At 43.8% G+C, this 27,341-nt stretch overlaps 1 protein-coding gene across 1 annotated transcript; it reads right to left on the bottom strand.

Annotated features, from left to right (window-relative positions):
* Nucleotides 1-1,251: 1,251 nt before the first annotated feature.
* LOC137900106 (solute carrier family 22 member 6-like) lies at nt 1,252-20,067 on the bottom strand. Its single transcript, XM_068744163.1, has 14 exons — nt 20,041-20,067; nt 19,735-19,896; nt 17,651-17,724; nt 17,414-17,543; nt 15,422-15,525; nt 15,162-15,316; nt 14,878-15,046; nt 14,590-14,713; nt 14,332-14,447; nt 14,142-14,196; nt 9,812-9,971; nt 4,087-4,195; nt 3,930-4,008; nt 1,252-1,383 (listed from the first exon to the last, which is right to left on the bottom strand). Exons 1-14 carry the CDS (start codon nt 20,065-20,067, stop codon nt 1,252-1,254), a joined length of 1,596 nt encoding a protein of 531 aa, XP_068600264.1.
* Between the last annotated feature and the right edge of the window lie 7,274 nt (nt 20,068-27,341).

Here is a 27,341-nt window from a genome sequence, read left to right as displayed (position 1 = left end):
CCCAAGTAATTATAACAATTATTATTTCACATTCTTGAGATGCAGTCCCGTATAAAATGGGAGCGGAGCTGAATCTTTGACGCTGTGGCAGCCACCCCGGGGTACCTAGAGTTGGTCGGCTTCCTGTTATGCTTTAGATACTAACTGGTGTGTAGGGAAATTCCGTATTAGATGGGATTTCACAACGTAATTACATGCCAACACCACAACAGGAATGCACCACATTTAGTTTGGTGATGCTATGACTGATTTCCATTGAACATCTCACAACAGTGACGTCACACACACAACACAGATAAACATGGGCTAAGATTGGTCGGGGCAAATCCCCTACGCGAGGACGAAGCAGGCAGCATGCTCATTCCAGTATGGCGCAGACACGCGAGTTGTACTGGAATCCAGCGCTGATATCTAAACTAACTGTACTGATCTGTTAATTATATAAATGTCTTAATCTTAACCCAAATTCTCCACATTGACTACGCAGCCACGATGGAGAACAAGAACCGGAAGAGGGGTTAGAAAACCCTTACAATTTTGCGAAAATCTTTTTAGATATTATTGATTTCAAGTTTACACCAATGCAAGAGTTACATTTTCCATAGTGTGTGCGTAACTGGTTGTCTGTCTGCGTGTGGCCCCACGATGCGCCGACTACGCTTTAGGGGTGTAACCCGCCTCTCACCCGTAGCCAGCTGAGATAGGCTCCAGCAACACCTGTGACCCACAGAGTGGATTAAGCGGCTGTGGATGAGAAGATCGTATCATCTCCAAGAAAATGGATGGATGGATAGCAACAAAAAAATTAGACGCACTTCGCTGGGAATGGCTATCGTGAGCTATTTATAGAAGGGTCTGGATGACTCATATGATCCATGTGGGAAACCTGGCAACGGCAAACACCGGGATGGTGACCCCTGATGGAACACCAATTTTTTCCCAGTGAACTTTGTGTCACTATTTTAAATCATACATTGAAGTGCTGTTCTACCATTGACTTGATCAGTGTGAACAAAAAGCTGTGGTGAAGTGACTCTATTGTGACACTGATACCACCCAATGCACCCTAGCAACAGCACTGTCAATAAAGTTAATGCTGCAAATGTAGCTCACGCGGTTAATGCTGTTAGCACAGCTGACTAAGCTAACGCTGTTAATGAAATACTCTTTAATTAAACTAAAGCTGACATTGTGAACGCAGGCAATGTGCTAAGCTAGAACTGCTAAAATAGCTAACTGATAGCCATTAGCTCACCATTTCTGCTCCACTTCTTCTATGGTGTCTGCAAGTGGCACGTTCAGGGTCTCTGGCAGGAAGCAGGCAAAGCAGCCGGCCAGTGCTGCCGACCCCCCGTACACCAAACCAGGCAGAGCGGGGAATATCTGGGAAATGTAGTCCATCAGTATTGTGAGCATGATTCTTCTATCTGGTCTACTGACCAACAGAAAAGCATCTATATTATCATAAACAAAAGACAATCCTCTAATAATGCTACACTGCAAAATAAATAACCCAATGATTCAGACGCAGTTTATGTTCTATGTATTATTGTGTATATGATCTCATATTGTAGAGAATCTATACTAAATATTTTAAATCCACTGAATTGTATTAATCTTTTTTTTTTACTTTTGTTCAAGTGCTCAATAAAATATTCATTCATTCATTTTCCAACTGCTTTTTTCCAACCGTTATCAGGCCGCGGGCCAAGCTGGAGCCTATCTCAGCAGTCAATGGGTGAGAGGCGGGGTTACACCCTGGACAAGCCGCCAGTTCATCGCAGGGTAACACAGAGACAGACAATCAGCCACACGCACTCACACCTACGGACAATTTAGTGTCACCAATCCGCCTAAGTTGCATGTTTTCGTTGGTGGGAGGAAGCCGGAGAACCCAGAGAGAACCCACGCAGACACGGGGAGAACATGCAAACTCCTCACAGAATGGCCACAAGTCGGAGATCAACGAGCGACTGAAGGTATCCGATTATGAAACAGAATAGGCAGAAGGGAAAACGAGCTACGCTGGTTGTGGATAAATTATATATCGACAACCAGCTGTACCGAGACCCTGCCACCACCCCCTGGCTATTCTGAGTCAGAAACACCTTTAATTCTCCCATTCAGCCAAGAATTAGAGGCATTTTGATGTGGATGTGGATCACACGTTATCAGAACACATCAATATGTACATGTGGGTAGGTATATGTATATATGTAGGTGTAGATATATTTGTGTGTAAATGTATATGTATATATATATGAAATAGAAAAATAAATAATCCAAATCTCACTGGGCTATTAGGAATGAATGTATTCCTCTTCTCCCACCTCTCATTTCTCCCCTCTGACTCACTCCATTACTTCCTCCCTCCTCACTTGTCCCCCTCCCTTTCACTCACCCATCCCCTCTTCCGACACACAAACCCCTTATGTTTCGCACCTGTTTGTAAAAAAATGTTTTTCTGCTGTGCACATATTTAAGACTCTTTATAGACCTCTTGTCTCAGCTATCCAACCATCCAACACCACGACTTTAACTCCGTTTCCGGAATGGCGGCGCGTACACACGTTGCGGCCCGAGGCTCCTGGCTTTTTGTGCTTGTTTTTGTATTTTTGTTTATATTTTCGCCAATTCTGAGAATCCAAGCCCTTATACAGTATGGAAGGGCTGAACTGTGGGAATTGGGGAAAAACCAGGTTGGAATTCCATCTATTTTGGATTTTATCCCTCCCGAGCTTCAGCGGACATTGGAGCCCCCCGACTATCCCAGCTCGTCTCAAAGAGGACCGATAGTTGCGTGGCGATCTTCACCGAGACCTGGCTGAACGGCAACATCCCCGACGCAGCTCAGGGGATTGTGGGTCACCGTCTGCCTGATTTGGACTCTGTTTACACCTCCAGAGTCCAGAGGTGGGCCAGACGCATCGCCACAGACCCCACCCACCCGGGCCACAAACCGTTTGTCCCGCTCCCATCAGGGAGGCGGTTGAGGACTATAAGAAGCAGCACTGCAAGGCTCAGGAACAGCTTCTTCCCCAGAGCTTTGAAAGCAGTCATTCTCTTGTAGCGAGCTGGGACTCAGAATCCTCTGTGCTCTGTGCCTGTCCCGCTGTGCTGCTGTTGCTATTTTGTACTATTTGCTGGATTCTCAGTCTCATTCCCTCTGTGTATATATATCGTTGTTTTAGGAGAGATTTTGTTTTTCGTTTTATGTTCCTATGTGTGCCTTAAGCCGTGGGCCTTCACACGATTTTGTTATGTTAGCATAATGACAATAAAAACTCTTGAATCTTGAAATGAGATCCAGAAGAGATCCTGGATTATGCATCAGTTTGAAATTTTCGTTAACATTGCACTCAATAGAGCTTCAAAATCTGTTCCTCAATATCTTGGTTGATTATTGACCAATGTTTATGGAATTTGACAGTCATTTAGGGTGGGGACATATATCTCACCACCAAATTCAATCTGGATCGGATCCAGAATGGAGTCAGTAAAAAAATGAATATTGTAGCGATACTTAGCGACCGGTCCTCATGATCGATACAATATTTTAACATTGAAAACCCCATGTATGGATTCAAAAATCAGTTAAAAATACACAGCAACTCTGATTCCGTTTGACTTTACATGGTTGGTGTATAAAGATACCAAGAACAATTGAGACCCTTTTGATAACGATCCAGATCACCATGTGGATGGTGTAAATCTAATGTTGAGGGCAATGAGCTGCTTAGTGGAGGTCTGCGCTCTCGGAGTGCTTTTCTAGTTAAATATTGATTTATCAATGTAATCTACATTTCTTTATCTATCAATAAGTTGTGTAAAAAAAAAAAAAGACTTATCATTCAAGTATTAATTTATGTTACTTTTGTGTGTTTTTGTTTGTTTGTTTTTTAAACGAAGTTCAGGATGAGGGATGTCACCTGGTCAAGGATGAGAATAACGGGGGCCATCATGCTGCCGACTCTCCCCGAGGTGGAGACAAACCCTGTTCCTGTCTGCCTGAAAACACATCACACACACACATCACATTGAATCAGTTGTCTTCCAGGGGCTAATAGATTTGACCTGCAGTCTTACCTGATGGCAGTGGGGTAGAGCTCTCCACCGTACAGATAGACAGTGGCAAATGAGGCAGCAGTCAGTCCTTTACCCAGACATGCCAACGTGGTCCTGATGGCCTGCATATCTGTGGAGGGAGTTCTCTAATAAACTTGTGGCTTTTCTGTTTTGCCCCTCACTTTTGTTTGAGTTGATGTTCAGTGGGGGCGTCACAACATGTGATTATCCTGCTGCTCAATCCATTGTCTATACCTGTGCAGCAGGTTTCACCTGTTGCATCTCCCAATCTGTTCACACGTTACTTATACTCGGTCCAGCCATTTGCACCTTTCCAGATTGTTAGCATTCCTGTACCTACCATTTAGCTTTCCTGTTTGTGTTTGACTTATGTGTAGCAATACTGCACATCTTTAGGATTCTGCCTCTTTGTCTGACCCTTTTTGAATTATCTGCCCGTCAGACTGACTTCCCAGTTTTGCGAAACATTTCGTGACTAAAGAAAAGTTTAAGCTTGTCTCTTCTGTTGTGTGTCTGTTCTGCCCCTCAGTTTTGTTTGAGGGTTCCATTGATGTGCGGTGAGGGATTGGATGACTGTTTCATCCATCTTCAACGGCTTATCCAGGGCCGGGTCGCAGGGGCAGCAGCCTAAGCAGGAAAGCACAGACTTCTCTCTCCCCGGCCAATTCTTCCAGCTCTTCCATGGGGCCAGCCGAGAGACATAGTCTCTCCAGCGTGTCCTTGGTCTTTCCCATGGTGGAACCTGCCCTGAACACCTCTCCAGGGAGACGTCCGGGAGGCATCCTAAATAGATGCCCGAGCCACCTCATCTGGCTGCGTCACGCCTCGAGGCGGGGCGGGGTCATTCCCTCACTGTCTCTCCCTGTCTTCACCTCACAGTCCTCCTGCCAATCACTTCACTCCCGTCACCTGTGTTCCTGTCAGCACCTGCAACCCGTCAGCAATCAGCCCGGACACTACTTAAGCTCAGGTCAGTCACCGCACCCCTGCCAGGTTGTCAGCGATGTTTCCTGCTCGCCAGCCCTTCAGCCAGACCCCCTATGTACCAACCCTGCCTTCTTCCCAGACCCTGCCTCTTCGCCTGCCCCTTGTGTTCCATCTGCCTGCCTGCCTGCATTCCCCGGTTTGTGACCCCTGCCTGTCTCTTGGACCTTCCCTCTGCCTGCCCCATGTGTTCCGTCTGCCTGCCTGCCTGGATTCCCCGGTTTGTGACCCCTGCCTGTCTCGGACTTTCCTACTGCCTGCCCCCTCTGAGCTGCCTGCCTGCCTGTCCTACACACCAATAAAATCCGGTTTGCATTTGCGCTCGTCTGCCACGCATTTGGGTCCTATCCTGCCCTAGGCCGTGACAGGCTGGTTTTTTTTAGCTGTTTTTGGGCTGACTCAAACTCACCATAATAGTGAGTTTTTCATAATATGGGACCTTTAATAACATTGCCCAATTTAACACGGTATGAAGCTGTAACCAGCTCTGGTTAAAGCTGCATGTTGTAACTTACTAGCGAGCTGCGAGCAGAATACAAAGAGGCACTCTCAGTTCAGGCAAGTAAGAAAAATGTTATTTTGTCGTGCATTTGCAGTGTAAAAAGTGTCAAACATAATGACAATAATGGTGGTGGTCTGGAGCGCCGATGGCACAAATTGGCAGCCTCGCTCCTGTCAGTCTGCCCCGGGGCAGCTGTGGCTACAATTGTAGTTTACCACCACCAAGTACGGCGTGAATGAAGAATGCACAATGTAGAGCGCATTATTATTATTAAACTTTATGTTAATCTAATTTAGTGTCGACAGGCTTCTGCAGGGATTCGTGAAATGATCCTTTGAATCAAGTGTACTGGACGAGGGACGTGAAGAAACCAGGAAACCACAACATTTAAATCGGTACCGTATTAATTTAGCACTGAAATCACAACCTGGAATAAAAAGGGCACGAAAGGTGTAAACTAGTCACTGAGTTCAAGTGTTACCAAATGTTTGTCCTATGGTAGGCAAGGAGAGCTAGACAGTCAGCAGGGCAAAGATTAAACTAGTGAGAAATAAAATCTAAAAGACCTGATGTACCGGTAGTGCACATTATCCACAGAATATGGGTCTAATTTATGCAGAGAAATATATTTATTCTGTATCAGGATTTGCTTTTACAATTTAGACATTTCACATTCAATTTTAGAATACAATTTTTGATTAATATTTACATGAATATTGGAGATGTATTTAAATTGCAGCATCTGTTTGTAGTATTGATACATTCAGAATGTTCTTCAGAAAATTGTGTTTCCTTTTCAGTTTGAGTCCAGATGTGGTTTCATTTAGTATGAATTCCTACAAAGTAAAAGTCTTCATGGTCATTGAATTCAAATGAGGGTCCAGATTGACTCAGATGGTCTCATCATGTCGTGTGTGCAGGAACCTGTTTGGAGTTATATCAACAATGAGAAGTTACAATGTCGGCTGTAGAAAAGATTAGTGGAAAAAACATCCACTAATGTTGAACATGCAAAGTAAGACTTTAGGGGAGAACGGATGCAATTATTGAGGGAGAGAAGAAAAAAAGTAACTTAAAGTAATAAGTAAAGTAAAGTATTTACTTTTTTCAGCAAGTAATTAGTAGGAACTACTTGAAAAAAGCAGAAAACTACGCAATGTGGTTAACAAAATGATAAAAAATGCCAAAAAGAATTTCTTAAATGAGAACATTGAGGCAAACAAAAGCAACCCACAAAAACTGTGGGAGGCCCTAAAACAATTAGACTGCAGCAACAGACAACAAACAAAAACCAATAATATCTGCATTCATTCAAGTGGTTCACTCAAGACCGACAGGTTGGTGGTAGAAAATTGTTTTAACAGCTTTTTCACCACTATTGCCACCCTGTTGGTCAGCAAACTCCCCCCGCATTCAGGTCTGTATGGTTCTGACCACATCCTAACTCACTATGAGAAGCTAGGTGCTAAAAAGGACACTTTCTCTTTCACACCTGTAAATACTGTTGATGTGCTAAAAAAACTAATTGCCCTTCAACCTAACAAGGCCACAGGCCTCGACAACATACCCACCCGGTTCCTCAGAGACGCAGCTGTCTCTATCGCCCCTGTGGTAACCCATCTGATAAATTTATCCATCAATCAGTGCCACGTCCCACAGGAATTCAAGACGGCACGGGTTATCCCTCTGTATAAAAAAGGAAACAAATTAGAACCTGGCAACTACCGCCCTGTTTCCATCCTTTGCTGCATCTCAAAGGTTATGGAGAGAATAATCCAGGATAAAATCAACCGCTACCTCGCCGAGCATAGCCTGCTCTTTGAATTCCAATCGGGCTTCAGAACATCCCACTCCACTGACACGTGCCTCATATATCTGACCGACTACGTCAAGCGTGAAGTAGACAAACTTCACAATACTGCGGCATGCTCATGCTGGACCTCCAGAAGGCCTTTGACACTGTTAACCATTCAATCTTATTGAATAAACTAGAGGCGATTGGTTTTGATAGCACATCAACAAACTGGATGAAATCGTACCTTGAGGGACGAGAACAAATGGTGGACATAAAGGGAACCTTGTCCTCGTCCCTCCCGGTGAGCTGTGGGGTTCCTCAAGGCAGCATTCTAGGGCCGTTACTGTTCCTCCTGTACATTAACGACATGAGTGCTGCCTGTAACTGCAAATTGTTCCTGTTTGCTGATGACTCAGCACTCCTGATTTCGGGAGAGGACAAAGTGCAGGTTGAGGAGGCTCTCAGCTCTGAGGTCACCAGAATCCGAACTTGGCTTACAGATAACAAACTGTCACTACATCTTGGAAAAACAGAATCTATTTTTTTTGGGTCAAGACACTCTCTAAGTGAGATAAATGTTGATGATTTCAAGGTCACAGTCGATAATACAGTAATCTCGAGCAAAGAAGAGATTACCTATTTGGGCTGTGTTCTTGACAAATACCTGTCTGGCAACTAAGGTGATCAAAAAAGTCAATCAGAGAACAAGATTTTTGGGCAGAATGTCTGCTTTTGTCAACAAAAGTGCTCTCCGGACTCTTGCTGGAGCCCTTGTTCAGCCCCTTTTTGACTATGCTAGCACTTCCTGGTATTCCAACATCAAAATGTACCTGAAAACCAGGCTGCAAACTTCCCAAAACAAACTGATTTGGCTACTCCTTAATCTGGGGCCCATGACCCACCTTCTTCCTGGACATTTTGCTATCCTAAAATGGCTCAGGGTAGAAGACAGGGTTAAACAACTCAAAATGGGATTGGCATTTAAAATAGTCAATGCAGCTCTGCCCTCAGTCCCCTCAATCCCTGCATACCTGAATAAACACCTCCACAGATTTAGTGACACCCACAGCCACAACACTAGAGGGAGCTCAAACAACAGCCTGATTACCCCCTCCTATAGGACTAACATGGGTAAATCATCTTTTTAAAATACAGCCAGGAACTGTTTGACTCCCGCCCTCAAAATATGCACCTCTTTGGCCTCCTTCAAAACGGCCCTAAAAATACACCTTTTAGGGGGACAGAAATGGAGATAGTCATCACGTCTCTCTCCGGATCAACCCCCCCCCCCCCTTTCTTTTGTGCACCTATGTTGCACATGTTAAGTGTCTTTGTAATTTATTGTAATTTATGTAATCTATTGTCATTCATTGTAATTTTGCATCAGTGGTGTAATTTATTTTAGATTTATTGTTAGTTTGCATTGGTGGTGTAAAATCATTTTATTTTTCTAATGTTAATTTGCATCAATTGAGTTATTGAATATTGATTTTATTTTTATTTGTATTGTTAATTGTCGATGATTTATGTACTAAGGACTTTCAACGGAAACAAGACCGCAAGGGCTTTTTTGAAATGCTCCTCTTAGACAGGATGTTTGACTTTATTTGTACTGTAATACATGCTACTGTGTGACTGTACTTGTACTCTAACATTCTATCTAATAAATATATTCATCATCATCATCATCATTAGTAATACGTAATATATTACTAAACTTGAGTAACTTGCCCAACACTGGTGAACCGCTGATCTAATGTGTCCTTTAATCCTCCTGCTCTGGTCGCAGAGACCGATTTTGACCAGCAGGTGCCACGGCCGTCATGGTGATTGGGTGCGCTCAGACCATCAGGCACGAAAGGGTTCAGGAACTCGATCAGACTCCCTCGACAACCTCAGCCCCAGAGACAGAAGAGCCCAGTCTCGAGTCCCCAGGCCCTGCTTCCTCACCGGAAGGCATGTTGGTGGATTGAGGAGGTCTTCGAAGTAGTCCCTCCACCAATCTACAATGTCTCGAGTGGAGCTAAGCAGCGCACCATCACCATACACAGTGCATATGGTGGAACATCTTGGTGGACACCGCTGGTGTATGGTGGGGACGTTGGATGGTAGTCCAGAACTTCTTTGAAGCCGTACGGAAGTCGTTTTCCATGGCTCACAGGCCAAAAAGGCCTGATAGGACTCCATCAGCTTGACGGCATTCCTCACCACCAGTGTCCACTAAGAGGTTTGGATAGCACCTCTTACACACAGCACCGATCAGCCGCTTCGACAATGGAGGCATGAAACATGGCCCACTTGGACTCTATGTCCCCTGCCTTCCCCGGTACATTGTCGAAGTTCTCCCGGAGGTGGGAGTTGAAACTCCTTCTGACAGTAGACTCTGTCAGTACCTAGACTTAAAGGCAGACTGACTTGTACGTTTGTGTGTTAGTGTTTTTTACCTCTTGGGATGAAGATATTGGCGAAGATGACGAGGGCAGCCAGGAAGAGACAGGAGAGCTGAGAAACCCTCCTCCCCAGGCGAGAAAGAACAATCAGAACTACACATTTGGCAGGAATATCGACGACTCCGAAGATGAGCTGCATCAGGTAGATATTCACCTAGAATAATATATAGCATGAGAAGCATAATTAGAATAATGATACTATGAATATTTAAATAACTTTTTCCGTTTTAAAATTTTATGACACAGAAATGATCAGGGCTGAATAATGTGTCAGAAACTGAGATTCATCAGACTATGCCACATTTTTCCAAACCTTTATTGCATTACTTAACAGTAAGTAAGCAAGGCTTATGTTATTTATGTAAATAGTAATTACCGTATTTTTCGGATTATACGTCGCTCCGGATTATACGTCGCTCCGCGAGACGGGACGGGGAAACCCCGCCAGGCGGGCGCGCGCGCCGCGCGGCCTCCGGCGGGCGGGGAGGGGAGGGCGACTGCTCCCCCAGCCGCGGCTCGAGCCCGGCCCGCTTCGCACCCCAGCCCGACCGACCCAGCCCTTAGACTATGAAAAAAACCGCGACTTATAATCCGAAAAATACGGTATATTGTAAGGCTATGCTCTTATTTTGATAACGGCCATGCAACCGGAAGTAAGCCAACGGCAATGTGCTTGACAGACAGATAAAAGAGCGGAAAGACCACGGAAAAGGACAAATTAAAATTTTTTTAGCATCAGTGAATTGGGGAACAAGGTTTGTATCTGTGTAAGAAATGTATTTGAGCAAATTGAAAGGTTTCACAAAGTTGTGAATCCGATGCTAATGAAGGGTTCCTAATGTATGAGCTGTGAACAGTAGCGGTTGAAAGATAGTAATTGTGATGTTTGTTCTCATAGCTCTTACATTGGTTGATGGCACGGACGGCTTCAATAAAACCATTTAACCATCACTTCTGGCCTTTCTAATTCGACTGGATGCTACAGTAAGAGCTGGACTGCCGCCACATGCTACATGGCGTGGTCCAACAGTTTCTACGGACACCCGCGACGTCCAACAGATGGCAGAAGTTGATCATAAAATACTTACAGACTGCATCAATAAGTCAAATTTATATAAATTAACTGATCTCAAGTTTACAACAAGAAATTCAAAGTTTGAAGTACTCACTTCAAAATGAAAGGGAGGATAGACAAGACATTAAGGATTCAATCGCAGGCAATAAACAAGCTTCAAAATAAAGACCAAGGCAAGGCATGTCAGATTTGCCAAGACGTTCTGAAAGAGTACAAACATAGATGATAACCTAACAAAGGGCAGAAATGAGTAAAAGTGAAAGAATACTATTAAGTCTTTATGAACAATGGAAAATGCAGGTTCATGAAACAAGACAAAAGTTAAAGTCAGATATTGAATTGCAGCTAACAGTCCTCAGCTTCAAACCTTATTGCAAAACGAGTCGACACAGCGGCAGAACTGGCAGCAAAACAGGCTGAGTATGAGTTTGCACAATGAGAAAAGATAAGGGGCTCAAACATCGGAGTTGGAATGCTTAAAAGCACAGAAGGACATGAAAGCAGCTTGAGCGAGGTTTGAAGCATATGACCGAGAGTTATCCCAGGTGTGTGATGTTCAATCTATAAATGGTGAACAGCTGAGCCCACGCTTCACACCCAAACAGCCCACACCAGCACTCTTTCATTCTCATGCAAACAGATTCCCCTAGTGCAGTGCTTCTCAAATATTTTCTGTTACGACCCCCCTAGGAAGAAAAAAACATTTTGCGACCCCCCCCCCCCCCAAACAAAGAAAAACACTCTTCTATCCTTATTAACATAAAAGGAAATATGAAAAAGAAAGAAATATAGAACAACTTACAACAAAGAATAACTTTATTACCATTTTTTTCAGTCTGCAACAGAAAATATTTGAAGTGCATCAGTTTGCCTGAAATATTTTTTTAATCCTTAAACTACATTTTTTACAATTAAATAATAGATTAAATTAAATAACATCAATAAATAATAATAAATTAAAATTGATCAGGACCATTAACTAAGGAGCACAAAATATAAAACACTTTAACCTACAAAACCAAAATGAAAAATAAATTTTGCTTTTAGCAAAATGAGGAAGTCAGGTCTTCCCTTGTCTTCCACCGTAGTCACGGTGAAGCCAAGCGTGAGATATTTCTCCAAGCTGTCTCTTGAGGGTTCGCCTGCTCTGTGCTGTGTGTGTGGCAAAACACCATAGAGCTAATACTCCCTGCGCGCACTCTGACATTCAGGGCGCCACTGCTAAATACTGGAGTGGATGTGCAATTACACTTTAATCTAGTACGGCAAAAAAAAGCATGTTCTCCACGGTCACAGGCGCCCCCCCCTGACATCGCACAGCGACCAGCCTAGGGGGTCACGCCCCACCATTTGAGAACCACTGCCCTAGTGCCACTTAACTTGCACAAGCACTAGACAGTATAAGAACGAACAGACTTCCCACACCAGAACCAACAGTGTTTATTGGTGAACCAATAAGCCTTATTGAATGGAAAGCCACATCATTAGACATTCAGAGCGACACTGTCTTCATTGATCAGGATGTGACATGAATTGCAGGCAAATACTTGTCCAGTAAAGCAGAAACTGACTACTATGATGGGTAAACATGCAGTACTAAGCAGTGAAAGAGTATCTGATCTCTTAGTGAGAGGTTAGCCTCTCAGCCACAGTCATAAAGCTCCCCACTGCATAGACAAAGGACTACATACCTGCAAACAGGAAGCACATACAAACATGTGAAACAGCCAAACAGTGGAGTCATTTGCTGCCTATAGTAGATGAGTTCCTCCATTCCTCAGTTGTGAAGTAAGTCTTCTCATAGGCTATACTTGTCCTAGAGCTCTTGCACCCAATCAAGTAATTTTAGGCAAATATAATGCACCATTCACACTGATTTAGGATGGAGCATCGTTGGCAACTCAGTGCCTTGCAATGGAACAGACATGTCAAGCAGTCTGTCATCGAGTAACAAAGGAAATCCCTTCCTCCAGTCCAGCAGATACAATATGCCAATGCTATTTAAAGAAAGGCCACAAATGCCAGATAATAGACAACTCGCTGACAACAGACCCAGTCATCTAAAACGCACATTCATAAAGGATAAAAATACAAAGAGGACTACATGAAATACATTAGTGACATCATCAAAAGAGGTGATGCCAAAGAGACCAATGATTATAGACCACCTGGTGAGAGATGATACATTCTGCATCACGGAATCTATTATTCTAAGTAAGAAGCCTGTCACCGACCAACACAGGCAAGAACCCAAATCCAGCAACTGAGGTTTATTGTTTGTTACCGGGTAGTCAGTCCAAACCAGCAGACAAATAGTGGCAGGCAATGAGGCAGTTCCAGAAATCGGGCAGAGTTCATAAACCTGGTAACCAGAATGACCAAGCAGACAGTTCCAAAGGAGCAGGCAATGAAACAGAGTCCAAGGGTCAGGCAGTGTCAAAACACAGGAGGTCAATTCATAACGCTGGAAGGTAGGAATCATCTCTGACCTGTCTTACTGGACATTTACTGAATGGTCCTGACATGATCAACAATCTAACTGGTGTTTGTGGGCGAGTCAGAAAGCACCAAGTAACTCTCCTGTGCGACATTGAAATGTTTTTCCCCAGTTCCAAGTCAAAGGAAATGATCGCAACTACTTACGTTTCTTATGGTGGAAAGATGGAGACACAAACAGCCAACCACAAACATACAGGGTGACTACACCTCTTTGGCACTGTCTCATCAACTGGCTATGCGAAACGCTTAGCCAAAGAGAACAGCCTTGCATATCTTGTAGGCTCACAATTCACAACTAGAGACTTCTGTGAAGATGATGGAGTCACCAGCGCAGAGACGGTACTAGGTGCTATAGAAATAGCAAATTTGACTGGATTCTACATATTATTTTGATGAGCGTGTGAGAATTGTAGCCCCAGTTGCCTGTTGTTAGGGGACAGAAGTGGAACCTGGTGTGGTCTTCCGCTGCTGTAATCCAGAATGGGTCCATATATTCCTTCAAAGATGCTTTTCTGCATGCCGCAATTGTAATGACTGGTTATTTTTTTAGTTTCTTTTGCTTTTCTACCAGCTCCAAACGGTCCACTTTCCTTCAACCTCTGACATCAACAAGGCCATGTCTACAAGCCTACATGCATTGAGCTGCTGCCTCTATTTATCTCCCATTGTCTGAAAACCAGGTGTCAGATGAGTGATGTGGACAGGAAATTATCAGCTCAGTATTGCGTTGCTAATAATCAGGAAACTCACCCCAAACTTCTGCAAGTCCATCGCCAGCCCATAATATGCAAAACTGGTTCCAAACCTGCAGATGAGGACATACTGGTGACACAGAGGTAGACTGTGGGACAGACGTATAACGTATAAAGGTAAATAAACGTATAAATGTAAATAAATTCAAGTAGAGTTAAGTTAAAACAGGTGATGTTGCTTTTCTGACCAGACGGCAAGAAGACAAATGGTGATTCGTCTCATTCCTCTGGTCTTCAGCAGGTCGTACACTGTGAATGACAAACGACTCATCTCGATCTCCTTTTTCATGTGAGAGTCTAAAACCTGCAGGTCACATGGAATTCATCTCAGCCTCTGATGTCTGTCACATATTTTTGTAGATTTTGTGTGTGTCAGCAGATGATGATTAATAAAAGCATTTCATTTCATTTCATACAGCAGAGAGATTGTTAAAAAGACAAGTTACCTCTCTTGTTAATTTATCAATCATCTCTGGTTTTCCATTGATTTGAGCAACTCGATGAAGATTCTTTAAAGCTGCATCAGACTGACCGTTCATAACCAACCAACGAGCTGACTCTGAGCACCACCTGAACAATCAGAGAGCCAACATGAGAACCTTTTATATTACAACCCCAAACATTAGAACATTTTATATTGGAATCCCAAGCATTAAAATCTCCTGACCAAAAGCCAACTTGGGAATTTATGAAATACAATAATTAGAAATCTTCATTTGAAACTCAACACTGACCAGGTCAGGGCAAAGAACAGGAAATTTGGGGCCGAGACAGCCACCTGTAGTGTCCTCCAGTCTCTCAGCCAATAGACAATCCCTGCCAGGGCCACCTGACCAAAAGTAAAGGAAATGGAACCAAGTGTTCCCACTATTGTTCTGGCTTTAATTGGGACCCACTCCACGTCTGGAGATAGACAGGCAAACAGACAGACAGGTAGGCAGAACATGCCATCAGTTTGATTTCCTCGATAATTAATTAATCATTAAAGATGAGCCTGCATTTTTGATAGGACAGGTACTCATTGAAACTGCAATCAACATGAGGCCAGCCATCGCCATCCCGCAGAGAAATCTAAAAATGCAGTAGACGGTGTAGGAAGGGGAGAGGGCCGAGGCAGAACCGAACACAGCCAGCTGCAGGTACGACCAAAGAAAGACGGACCGCCTGCCAAACCTGAGAGCGTCAGAAGGGACAAATAGACGTCCTTAATTTTGTAGTCAACATGGGCACAGTCATAAACATTTGTTCAAATGTCTGTTTTCTGTTTTTACACGTCACCTGTCTGACAGACTGCCGAAGATGAAGGCTCCTGTTAAGACTCCACCCATGTAGATGGTCTGAATCATCCGTCTCAGAGGTTGCAGAGAACACACCAGCTCCCACTGAAGGAAAATGTGTCATAGAAACAGAAATGAAATGAGACGGCGTGATGAATGCTACTTTCAAACTGTTGTTCATTATCACTGCAAATCTTTTATGGGATTAATCATTTAAAGCAGTGGTCCCCAACCACCGGGCCACGGCCCGGTACCGGTCCGTGACACATTTGTTACCGGGCCACACAGAAAGAAGAACTAATTCATACAATTTCCGTTGCATCTATTATTAGCATCTAAAAGGTGTCTTATTTTGAAAAACGACCGGATTTTCTCAAACGCAACAATTGCCTGTGAATTTTCTTGGTCACGTGATACATGACTAAAAACAGCTGTGAACTAGCGAAAATGAATAAAAAATAAACGTCTTTGGAGAGCTTCTTTGCTAAGGTGAAAAGTTCAATTGAGGAGGAAGAAGAGGAGTCAACAACCTCCAAGAAAAGAAAACGTATTTTAACAGACAAACCAGGAGTCAGACTTAAAACATGGATTTATCTATAGCTGGCAATGAAGGGTTCAAAACTGCTCCGGCACATAGAGACCAAGAACCGTGAAGTAAAAGACAAGAATGTGGAAATCATTAAACCCAAAAATGGGAATATGAAGGACAGATGCAATTATTGAGACCACAACTAACGGTGAGTAGATATTGGTGTAAGACTTTTCCTCTTTTTAAATTGAAGTACTCCGCGGTCGGCAAAAAAATTGCCCGGCATGCAACTGGTCCGTGGCAGGAAAAAGGTTGAATAATGCACAATGAAAGCGTCTTTGGGTGCCTTGAAAAGTGAGATATAAAACCAATGCATTATTATTATTGTATTGTCTATGCAGCTGATCAAACCACTGATTCTCCACCACCAAACACAATACTGCCTCCAACTTTTATTCTGAGGCTCATCATCATTGCAATCTTTAATGGTTGCTTCCTGGCTTTTAGACGTTCAATACATAACACAACAGGGTAGGATTAAATCAAAGAAAATCTAAATTGGAGAATAACATGCACCTAATCCACAATCCAACATGGTAAGCGATATGACAAGGTGCTACCACCAAAACGGTTCAGCCTTCAAAAATGTTGGATTTGTACACCATTCCCCACCCTCTGGAAACAAACTGATCACATATAAAAACTTACCCTTATGTTGTGGTGCCCATCTTGTCAATTTCAATAAACTGGTCATTCACAGGATACTTACAGGTTGCTCACAAAATTATTTATTAATAATCTGTCAGAAAGTTCAGAACTGAATGAACCACTCAGCACGTGGCTGCATACTGTCACCTATGGGTTGACACTAAGGAGCAATGTTGTACTTCTATGATGTTTGTATTCTTGATTTTCAGTGGGCTACAGCTGAACACAAATTGGATACCGGAATAGTTAGGAAATGAAACACCTGTCATTTTCACTTAGAACTTTTCTTTTTTCATCACGCCAAGCTCAAAACGCATGCCTGATGTGCAAAGTTGGCATTGCTTGAGCAAAGAATGCAAACCTGGTTTCCCATTTTTACTCTAAATAAGACCTACGAGAAGGATTATAAAGGAAAAATGAAATTTGTAAAAGATCTGAAATCTCCACTGGCAGTGCAAGTAGTCCACTTCCATTATCCACAGCACCATGGGAAATGCAACCACCATCACTCAGTATTGTTAGGAGAAATAACAAAAACCATTCAAAGAGGGTAAGATGGGAAAAGAGGCATTTCCAAAGAGTGCGATGACATGAGTGCTTATACAAGGACTATCTACCTATTATTTCACTTAGTCATTAAAAACTGTTCATGGACAATCACAGTTTTATTAAAGATCACTCAAATTTCCTGTTAAAAAACCCCCACTTTATTAGCATCAGTGTGGATATTGGGGAGCTTGTTTCTATTCACAGTACCTCAGAGACGGTGGTCGAGAGGAACTCAGAGCGGTCAAACGTCCATCCATCCAAACAATTTTCTGTCTGTATATGGCTTACATTGACTGAGCTGTTTGAGTGTATTAGGTGCCATTGGGGCTCCACAAACCTGAACAACAGAAACAATAACTGAGGCAGGAAATGATGTAAGAACAAAGTGATTGACAATAAAATGCAACACAAAGAACCGCCCCCCAAAAAAAGAATACACTTTACCTCCTGCAGTGGTCTAGTCTAGTTCCTGAAGAGTCCAGAGGAATGAAAGCTTTCAGCAGCTCCATCTTATCCATCTAAAAACATCAATTACTATCATCAAATGTAGGTTCTTAGTCATCCAGGTCATGGTAAATCACGATGAGCAAAATAGAAGAGTCAACTGGACTTGTTCAAGTTAGATCGAAGACATTTCACCTCTCATCCAAGAGGCTTCTTCAGTTCTGAGGGACTGGTAGAGAAGAGGTGATTTCGGTTCCTGCTTTGTTTCTTTGTTTTCTGCTCCTACAAGAGTATAAGTATCTAAACTCACTACCACTCTCTCCCAGTCTCTTAGAACTGAAGAAGCCTCCGGTAGAGAATCTGCATTGAACTGGTTTAGATAATATTTTTCTGATAGATTTCAGTTTGTTTGTACATGTTCATTATAAATCTTCTATGTACACAGAAGTTAAATATGGAGTTCGGACCTATTTAATTAATGCTGTACTGTATATTTTTATTTTAGGTAACATTAGTAAGAAACACGGCACAGCATCCACTGCTATGCAGATGACACACAATTATAGTTCAGTTCAGCCAGACAAAACCGATCAGTTATTTAGACTTCAGACGTGCCTTAAGGACATTAAGGCAGATGGAATCTTCCTTAACACACCAGGAGTACTCTGCAGTGTTCAATTTTTTTTACTTTGTGCATCAGACACCAAACAGTCAGAAATATGAGGCACGAACATCCAATACAACAGACAAAATAGCACTCTGTGGAAGAACTGTTATTGCCGGAGATAAGGACTGTCCAAGGACGACAACGGACCCAGGAAGAAGCCTCAATCACATCATCGCCTCTTGACCCTCATCCAGCAGACCAATACCAGGAGTCACCCCCCACCCCATCTGCCCCACTTAGTCCCGACTTCGCACTCTTAGTTTCCTGACAGCATGAAGAAACTTGTCAGTATTGAAAACATGTTGACCCCATGTTTATATCGACCCTCAGCCCCCCCCCCCCCCCCAATCCACCACCCACAACTCAGCACATCAGTGTGTGTGACTGATATGTGCCGGGTCCAGACTGCAATACTAGCAACATTTTGTTTGCCCAGAAAAAGTCAGGACCCGATGGAGTTCAGGCAGCCTTTTCAATCCCTGTGATAACAGGAAATAGAAAAATGGTTAAACTGAAGAAAAGTACAAAGGGTGCGCCTCATAATTTACTGAGAATAGCATGTCAAAGTCAAAACATAACACCATCTCCTGTTATCTCTACAAGGTTAGCCCTCTTTAATATTAGATCACTGATCAACAAATCACTGTTAATTAATGATGTTATTGTGATTTATAATCTAGATTTATTTCTATTACTTCCAGAAACTTGGCTGACTGAAGATAGTTGCGATAATGTTCTCAACGAGGTAGCAACAAATTTTTGCTATATGAGCAAATGCTGCACTGGGAAAAGAGGAGGGTGTGTTGCCATAATTTTCAAATCTGTATTTCAGTGTAATGAAATTACTCTTGGGGATTTTAGTTCTTTATAATATCTCAGTTTTTTAGTAAAAGGTAATCCAAAAGTTCTGTTCCTAATCATGTCTAGACCTGCAGGATACTCTGGAACGTTCATTGATGAGTTTGCCGAATTGTTATCTGTTATCTGCATCGACTACAACTTTTTTTTAAACAGCCAAATATATGCGAAATAATTCTCTGCTCTTCTTGACACTTTTGGTCTGCTGCAACGTGAAAGCGCCTACAAATATTCAAGGTCACACTCTAGACCTTGTTATCTCTAAAGATGTTGACATTCCTTCAGCTAATGTGAAGGACTTTGCACTTTCTGACTGCTTTTGTGTTTTCTTTGACTCAGAGATTATTCTAAATGCTCAGCTAAAAATTCCTTGTCTTGCCTAATGGTGAGACAGGATACTTAGTAAGAGAGTGATTTACTGTACCTTGTAATCAAAAGGTTTACCTGGTAATGAGCCAGGTTTTCAGGAAGAGTCAGAAGGATAACACATTGGAAAGAAGCACTAGAAGCTCCTTTCTAGTGCCAGAAAGTTCATTTTGCAGACGATTTAGAGCTTTACCTGCAGTGACAGGTTGTAAAGGCTGTAATTCGCTGACAGGCTGCAGTGGTGGGCGGGAACTCCTGATACGAAGTTGTTAAGCAGGTTTTGACTTGCCAGCAACAAACCAGGGAAAGTGATGATCGACACATGGATCCACTGGTATCTCCCAAAACCACCAATCTCACAGAGGCAATCAGGTAGAAAAGGAAATTTGTGTTACGCACCAAAAAAATATACTTCTAATACTTCTCATATACACCTGGACAGGTGACTTCAGCTGAACTAACATAACAATAATACTACTATAATAGCATCATCACTCACCTCCTCCAGCAGGTCGGAGAAACCCATCTCTTCTGGGTACTTAATGTAATTCTGTTTATTAAGAAGATGACAAATAAATAGAAAATTGTACATTTACCCCCCCACCCCCCAACATTCACTTTTATCTGAACTGATAAGCATTCTGCAATTTTCAAAGTGAAAAAAAACCTAAACACACAACCTTTATCAAAGAACCCAAAATGTTTTCCAAAATCTTTCCAAATGTCATTTTTCTGCACATTTTTGTTATACCCTCCTTCCAACATTAACGTGTACAGTACTTGCTGTACCCTGACCATAACTTGGTATATTTCAAGTAGGGTCCTGTGGTTTGACTATTACGGTGAATTATATATATATATATATGTATTCTTGTGAGAAGTTGTTACAGAATTTAAATGTTTGCAATTGAATGACTAGAAATGAGTCTGGAAATGAGTGAAAGCGTACTTACTGTTTACGAGCCGATGGATGACTGGTAGGATACGTCTGCAAGTGGAGCCTTGGGTGCTTGAGTCAAGATAGTAGGTGGAAGAGTAGGGACGCGTCATCAGTGAAACGATAAAGAATGTCGGCACCAACAACTTGCATGTCTTCATTATTGTCTGATGCTGTCTCAGGAAGTGATTTACTGTTCAGCTTATGCCTTTGTTTTTTTCTGGATTTCTTATTGGTTAAGCTTGTGGGTTGTTTTATTTCAGTCATATGTCCAATATGTCAATTCACCCCTATTTGGGAGACACTTGTGCTCGTCCTTGACAACGGTAATACAGTATTCCTGTGATAGGGGAGGTGGTCTTCCCTTAAAGACAGAGGTACGTTCTGAAGAACCCGTTGCTCAACGATTTCATTGTGAAATTAAACCCATTACCGATAACATCGCAGATATTTTGTGTGGTCAAAAAACTTTTACATGTGCATACATACCGTGTATATATATATACTGTACGTATATACAGGCCCGTCGACAGGTAGGGTGACCAGATCATTACTACTGGAACAACAATGATTCTTTGCTTTTAACTTTAAAGGAAACCAGCATGAATTACATCAAATTACTTGATTTAATTAATTATAATTGAACTTAAACAAACAGGGGAACTCCAAAATAAAGATAAACTGTCAACCCAAGATTTACATTATTTAATTAACTTGGCCCCTACCGACAGTAATATGGATTCATAAAATCCGGACTGCTTAAATAGACTGTTATAAATTGTATCATCTACTTAGTCTTGAGAAGGAGAAAAATAACTAACTAAATAAAGTAATGCAGGAATACCATGCAGGAAATGCTGCATTACCAGAGGTGCAGGAATACCTGCATTTCCAGACGTGCAGGAATACCTGCATAGGTAAGAGGTGCAGCCAGGGGAGATTGTATTGTTCCCTTTAGAAAAAGAGCATTTGGTCAAACTGCTTTTTCTCTTCGAGCTGCTACTGAGTGGAACCTCACCCCCATCGCCATCAGAAATCTAAACACATATAGAATCAAGAATCAAGAATCAAGAAATGTTTATTGTCATTCAGACACTCTCATGCACGAACGAAAAACAGCACTCAGGTCCCAGCTCGAGGTGCAAAACAAACACACATTCATTCAACTTAAAACTAAATATATACACAAAAGTGACGAAAGTGATTGCACGATCCCCAGTAGGGTCCAACACGGAAGCAGTGCATTTGGCCTCCGAGTTATCCACTGTTTATAACTCTCACAGCATCAGGGAAGAAACTGTTTTTGAACCTGGTGGTTCTGGCCCTGATGCTGCGCAGCCTCCTCCCAGATGGGAGGGGGGAAAAGAGTCCGTGTGCAGGGTGGGTGGGGTCCTTCAAGATGCAGGTTGCCTTTTTCCTGCACCTCCTGCTGTAAATGTCACTCATGGTGGGTAGGCTGCTCTCCGAAGTCCTTTGGGCCGATTTAACCACCCGCTGCAGGGCCTTCCTGTCTGCAGCAGAGCAGCTGCCGTACCACACCGTGATGCAGGATGAGAGGACACTCTCCACCGCACACCTGTAGAAGGTCGCCAGGACAGGGGAGCCCATACCTGCTCGCCTCAGCCTCCTCAGAAAGTAGAGGCGCTGGTGGGCCTTCTTTACTAAGGCGGCTGAGTTAGTCCTCCATGTCAGGTCGCTAGCGATGTGCACGCCCAGGTATTTGATGCTCTAGACCACCTCGACAGCCGCTCCTCCGATGTAGAGGGGAGGGGGGGTGTAGCCTCCTTTCCTGTAATCCACAAACATCTCCTTCGTTTTCTTCACATTGATGCAGAGGTTATTTTCTCTGCACCACTGCACCAGATGTTCCACCTCCTGCATGTACTCCGACTCGTCGTTGTTGAGGATGCGTCCCACCACTGCTGTGTCGTCTGCGAACTTGACGATATGACTGCTCGGGTGCTTGGCTTTGCAGTCATATGTCAGCAGGGTGAACAGCAGAGGGCTCAGAACGCATCCTTGAGGGGAGCCGGTGTTGAGGATGATGGGGGCGGAGGAGATGTTGCAGATTCTCACAGTCTGCGGCCTGTTCGTCAGGAAGTCCAGGACCCAGTTGCACATCGATGGGCTCAGCCCCAGTGTCACCAGTTTGTTGACCAGAGTCTGCGGGATGATGGTGTTAAATGCCGAGCTGAAGTCCAGAAACAGCAGCCTGGCATAAGCGTCTCTGGTCTCCAGGTGACTCAGGGCCTCGTGAACCACAGAAGTGATTGCATCGTCAGTGGAGCGGTTCCTCCGGTACGCATACTGATGGGGGTCCACGCTGTCATCGATGCTCTCCTTAATGTGCCCCATCACCAGCCGCTCAAAGCACTTCATGACTATCGGGGTCAGAGCAACCGGCCGATAGTCGTTCAGGCATGAAACGGTGGAGGTCTTGGGGACAGGGTCTTGAGACACGTCGGCACTGAGCCCTGGGACAATGAGGTGTTGAAGATGTCGGTCAACACCTCGAAGAGCTGATCGGCACAGTCCCTCAGAACCCGGCCCGGGATGTTGTCTGGGCCTGCAGCCTTGCGGGGGTTGATCTTCCGCAGGGACCTCATCACATCCTCAGCAGCCAGACTGAGGAGCAGCTCACCTGGTGGAAGCGTGAGCTTTGTGCAGGGTGACGTGTTGGAAGCCTCAAAGCGAGCGTAGAAGGTGTTAAGGGCATCCGGAAGAGATGGGTCCCTGGGGCACTCCATGACTCTTTTTGTAGTCTGTGATGGTGCTGATGCCCTTCCACATGCTCCGGGGGTCGTTGGAAGCAAAGTGACCCTCTATTCTCCGAGCATAGGAGGCTTTGGCCCTCTTTACCCCCGATGTCAGGCTTCTCCTCGCCACTCTGAGTGCTGGAGCATCACCAGACCTGAATGCTGAGTCCCGGGCTTTCAGGAGCGAGCGAACTTCAACGTTCAGCCATGGTTTCTGGTTGGGGTGAATAGTGACTGTCCAGGTGGTGGTCACATCCTCAACACATTTGCTGATGAAGCCCAGGACAGATGATGTGTACTCCTCCAGGTCCACGTCTCCAGCATATGTTGCCGCTTCCCTGAAGATCTGCCATTCAGTCAGCTCAAAGCAGTCCTGCAGCTTTGAGGCAGCATCACCGGGCCACACAGTGATGGATTTCTGTGTTGGGCGAGCGTACCTGCACACAGGACGGTAGGAAGGGACCAGCATGATGGAGATGTGGTCAGAGAGGCCGAGGTGGGGACGGGGGGGGTAGCCCTGTAGCTGTCCTTGCGGTTCGTATACACCCGGTCAAGCGTGTTGTTCCCCCGGGTTGCAATGGTGACATGCTGGTGGAACCAGCATGTCACCACCTGACGGACACCAAAATGTCCGTCAGGTTGACGTGGTTAAAGTCACCTGCAACCACGTAGAGGGCCTCCGGGTGCTTGTGTTGCTGTTTGCCGATGTCGTCGTGTAGCTCACGTAGCGCCTTGCTAGCATTAGCGCTCGGGGGGGATGTAAACAGCTACGACGAACACGGCTGTGAACTCCCGTGGCAGATAGTGGGGCCGGCATCTGATCGTCAAATGTTCTACCGCCTCAGAACAGTGGCTGCTAACCACAGAACAGTTCGTGCACCAACCTGTTGATATAGACGCAGAGGCCTCCTCCTCGCGTCTTCCCCGACAGATGGTTACGATCCGCGCGGAAGAGTAGCAGGCCGTCGATCTGAACGGCGGAGTCCGGCACGTTGTTATTTAGCCACGTTTCCGTCAGGAGAAGCACGCAGAAATCCCGCATCTCTCTGTAGGTGTTTAGTCGCAGCCGCAGAAGGTCCATCTTGTTATCCAGCGAGCGAACGTTAGCCAGAAAGAGCGATGGGACAGCCGGGCGAGTCGGGTTAGCCTTTAGCCTAGCTAGCAGGCCGCCCCGCTTGCGCCTCTTCTGCTTCCGGGCACACCGTCTCCGCCTGCCTCTGGGCCGCTGAACTCTGCTGCGCCAGCCCGATGTCCTCAGGAGCTGTAGCCTTCCAAGCGTGGCTCTGAGAGTTGGCGAAATAGTCATCGATTGAGCATCGTTGACGCTCAAAAGCTCAGTTACATCGTACTTTACCCGCTCACACTCACTTTTCTCCACACACTCATTCATACTAACGCCAAAACCATTCAAACATTTAAGTCACGCCTAAAGAATAAGTTCATTGATAATAAGAGCTGTCCACAAGACCGGCTCTCACTGCCCCCTGCTGGCATCTTGCCTTGTAAATGTTTTCATTGTTTTTGTCTATGTTTGATGTTTGTCGAATTGTTGGTCTCTTGTGTTTAACTTAGCTTATTGTATTTGTTTATATTTTTTATTTTAAATGTATTGTTATTGCTCTGTAAATATGTAATTTTACTTCTATTCATTTAGGGTGACTCTTACCATCTGTCTCGGGACTGCAGATGAAAAATAGCCTTTTGGCTATATCTGGCATATTGACTGAAATGTGCTTGAACAGGAGTGGGAAGAAGGTAACTTATTAAATCCCATCCCCATTATACAACTAAAACTTCAAATCTGTTGGACTTCAAATAATGGAAAAAAATAAAAACAAACACAACAATTAAGGAACATTTATATATAGCACAGATTACTAAATAATCAATAATCAATATTTTATATATACAATACAATATATTACAATAATTATATTCCAACAATGGTCAGAAGGAGCCATCTATATAATGGGCCAGGATTAACATTAAGCCCCACCCTCTCCGTACTAAGACAAGATAATGCATTTATAAATTAATATAAACCTTTGAATATTTTATCATTACTTGTGATCAACATTCAAACTATTCCACCCCACATACAGTCAGACAAAAGCTGTTCCTGGTGGTTCGAACCTTGGGTACCCAACTCCTCGTATCCGCTTCTTCCACATTTGCTGTGTTCAAAGCGCTTTACATTAGGCCTCACGTTCACCCATTCAAACACTCATTCACACTCATTACAGGAGACGTGTATCATAAAATCTGAATGATCAGCTAAGTTATCGCTGGTCGCACCCTCAGATGATGGAAATGTTTATATATTTTGATGTGTGTGTGTGTGTGTGTGTGAAATAAAATGTCAAACAAATTTTGAGAATTGTTAGGTCAGATAATGGAACATCTTTCATTGTCGATTCAAGTGTAATAGGTAAGAGGCAATAAATGTATAAGATTAAGATTTAAGATTGAGTGCAGATTGTTAATAGATGTGAATGGAATCCCTAGAGGCATCTCGGACGACCGAATTGTAGAAAGTTTGAATCAAATTTGATTTGGATAACCTCAAACAAAACATTGATAGGATTAATTATGTGTACTACAGTTTTCAGAGATTAACCAAATTCACGTACAACGGATTCGAGGCCTTTCATGCTAAATGATCTACAACTTCACTAGCCACTAGAACCTAGATTGAATCGCTTACTAGGATCGTATTGCGCTTTACTCTTTGCTAACTGAAAGCCCTTATAAAAAAGGAAACAAATTAGAACCTGGCAACTACCGCCCTGTTTCCATCCTTTTCTCCATCTCAAAGATTATGGAGAGATTAATCCAGGAGCAAATCAACCGCTACCTCGCCGAGCATAGACTGCTCTTTGAATTCCAATCGGGCTTCAGAACATCCCACTCCACTGACTCCTCATATATCTGACCGACTATGTCAAGCATGAAGTAGACTCGGGCAAATACGGTACTGCGGCATGGACATGCTGCGGCTGTGGCACAGTTGGGTGGGTTGTCCAGTGATCAGAAGGTCGGTGGTTCGAATCCCAGCTCTGGCTGTCTGCATGTTGAAGTGTGCCTTGGACAAGGCACTGGACAGTGTGTCTGGCAGCACCCTGCATGGCAGCAGTTGCCCAGCTGGAGTGTGTGTGTGAATGGGTGAATGTGAAGCACTTTGAGCACCGCGAAGCGGTGGAAAAAGCACTATATAAGTGCACTCCATTTTCCATTTACCATGCTGGACCTCCAGAAGGCCTTTGACACCGTTAACCATTTCATTCTATTGGATAAACTAAGGGCAATTGGTTTTGATAGCACATCAGTAAACTGGATGAAATCGTACCTTGAGGGACGAGAACAAATGGTGGACATAAACGGAACCTTGTCCTCGTCCCTCCCGGTGAGCTGTGGGGTTCCTCAAAGCAGCATTCTAGGGCCGTTACTGTTCCTCCTATACATTAACGACATGAATGCTGCCTGTAACTGCAAATTGTTCCTGTTTGCTGATGACTCAGCACTCCTGATTTCGGGAGAGGACAAAGTGCAGGTTGAGGAGGCTCTCAGCTCTGAGATCACCGAAATCCGTACTTGGCTTACCAATAACAAACTGTCACTACACCTTGGTAAAACAGAATACATTCTATTTGGGTCAAGACACTCTCTAAGTGAGATAAATGTTAATGATTTCAAGGTCACAGTCGATAATACAGTAATCTCGAGCAAAGAAGAGATTACCTATTTGGGCTGTGTTCCTGATAAATACCTGTCTGGCGATAGTATGGCAACTAAGGTGGTCAAAAAAGTCAATCAAAGAACAAGATTATTGGGCAGAATGTCTACTTTTGTCAACAAAAGTGCTCTCCGGACTCTTGCTGGAGCCCTCGTTCAGCCCCTTTTTGACTATGCTAGCGCCTCCTGGTATTCCAACATCAAAATGTCCCTGAAAACCAGGCTCCAAACTTCCCAAAACAAACTAATTCGGATACTCCTCAATCTGGGGCCCATGACCCACCTTCTTCCTAGACATTTTGCTAGCCTAAAATGGCTCAGGGTAGAAGACAGGGTTAAACAACTCAAAATGGGATTGGCATTTAAAATAGTCAA

The sequence above is a fragment of the Brachionichthys hirsutus genome, chromosome 10 (assembly GCF_040956055.1).
Source record: "Brachionichthys hirsutus isolate HB-005 chromosome 10, CSIRO-AGI_Bhir_v1, whole genome shotgun sequence".
Lineage (NCBI taxonomy): Eukaryota > Metazoa > Chordata > Actinopteri > Lophiiformes > Brachionichthyidae > Brachionichthys > Brachionichthys hirsutus.
Note: the sequence above shows the minus strand (reverse complement) of the source record. Positions and strands in the feature narration are given on the sequence as shown.

Bases quoted from the DNA above. Each gene is read 5' to 3' on its own strand.
- LOC137900106 (XM_068744163.1), bottom strand. From the start codon at position 20,067: ATGGGTTTCTCCGACCTGCTGGAGGAG. The intron at 15,047-15,161 runs GTACCTGTCCTA...GTCTATCTCCAG, and splicing joins GTTGATTGCAGTTTCAATGA to ACGTGGAGTGGGTCCCAATT. The intron at 9,972-14,141 runs GTGAGTTTCCTG...ATATTATTCTAG, and splicing joins TGGACTTGCAGAAGTTTGGG to GTGAATATCTACCTGATGCA.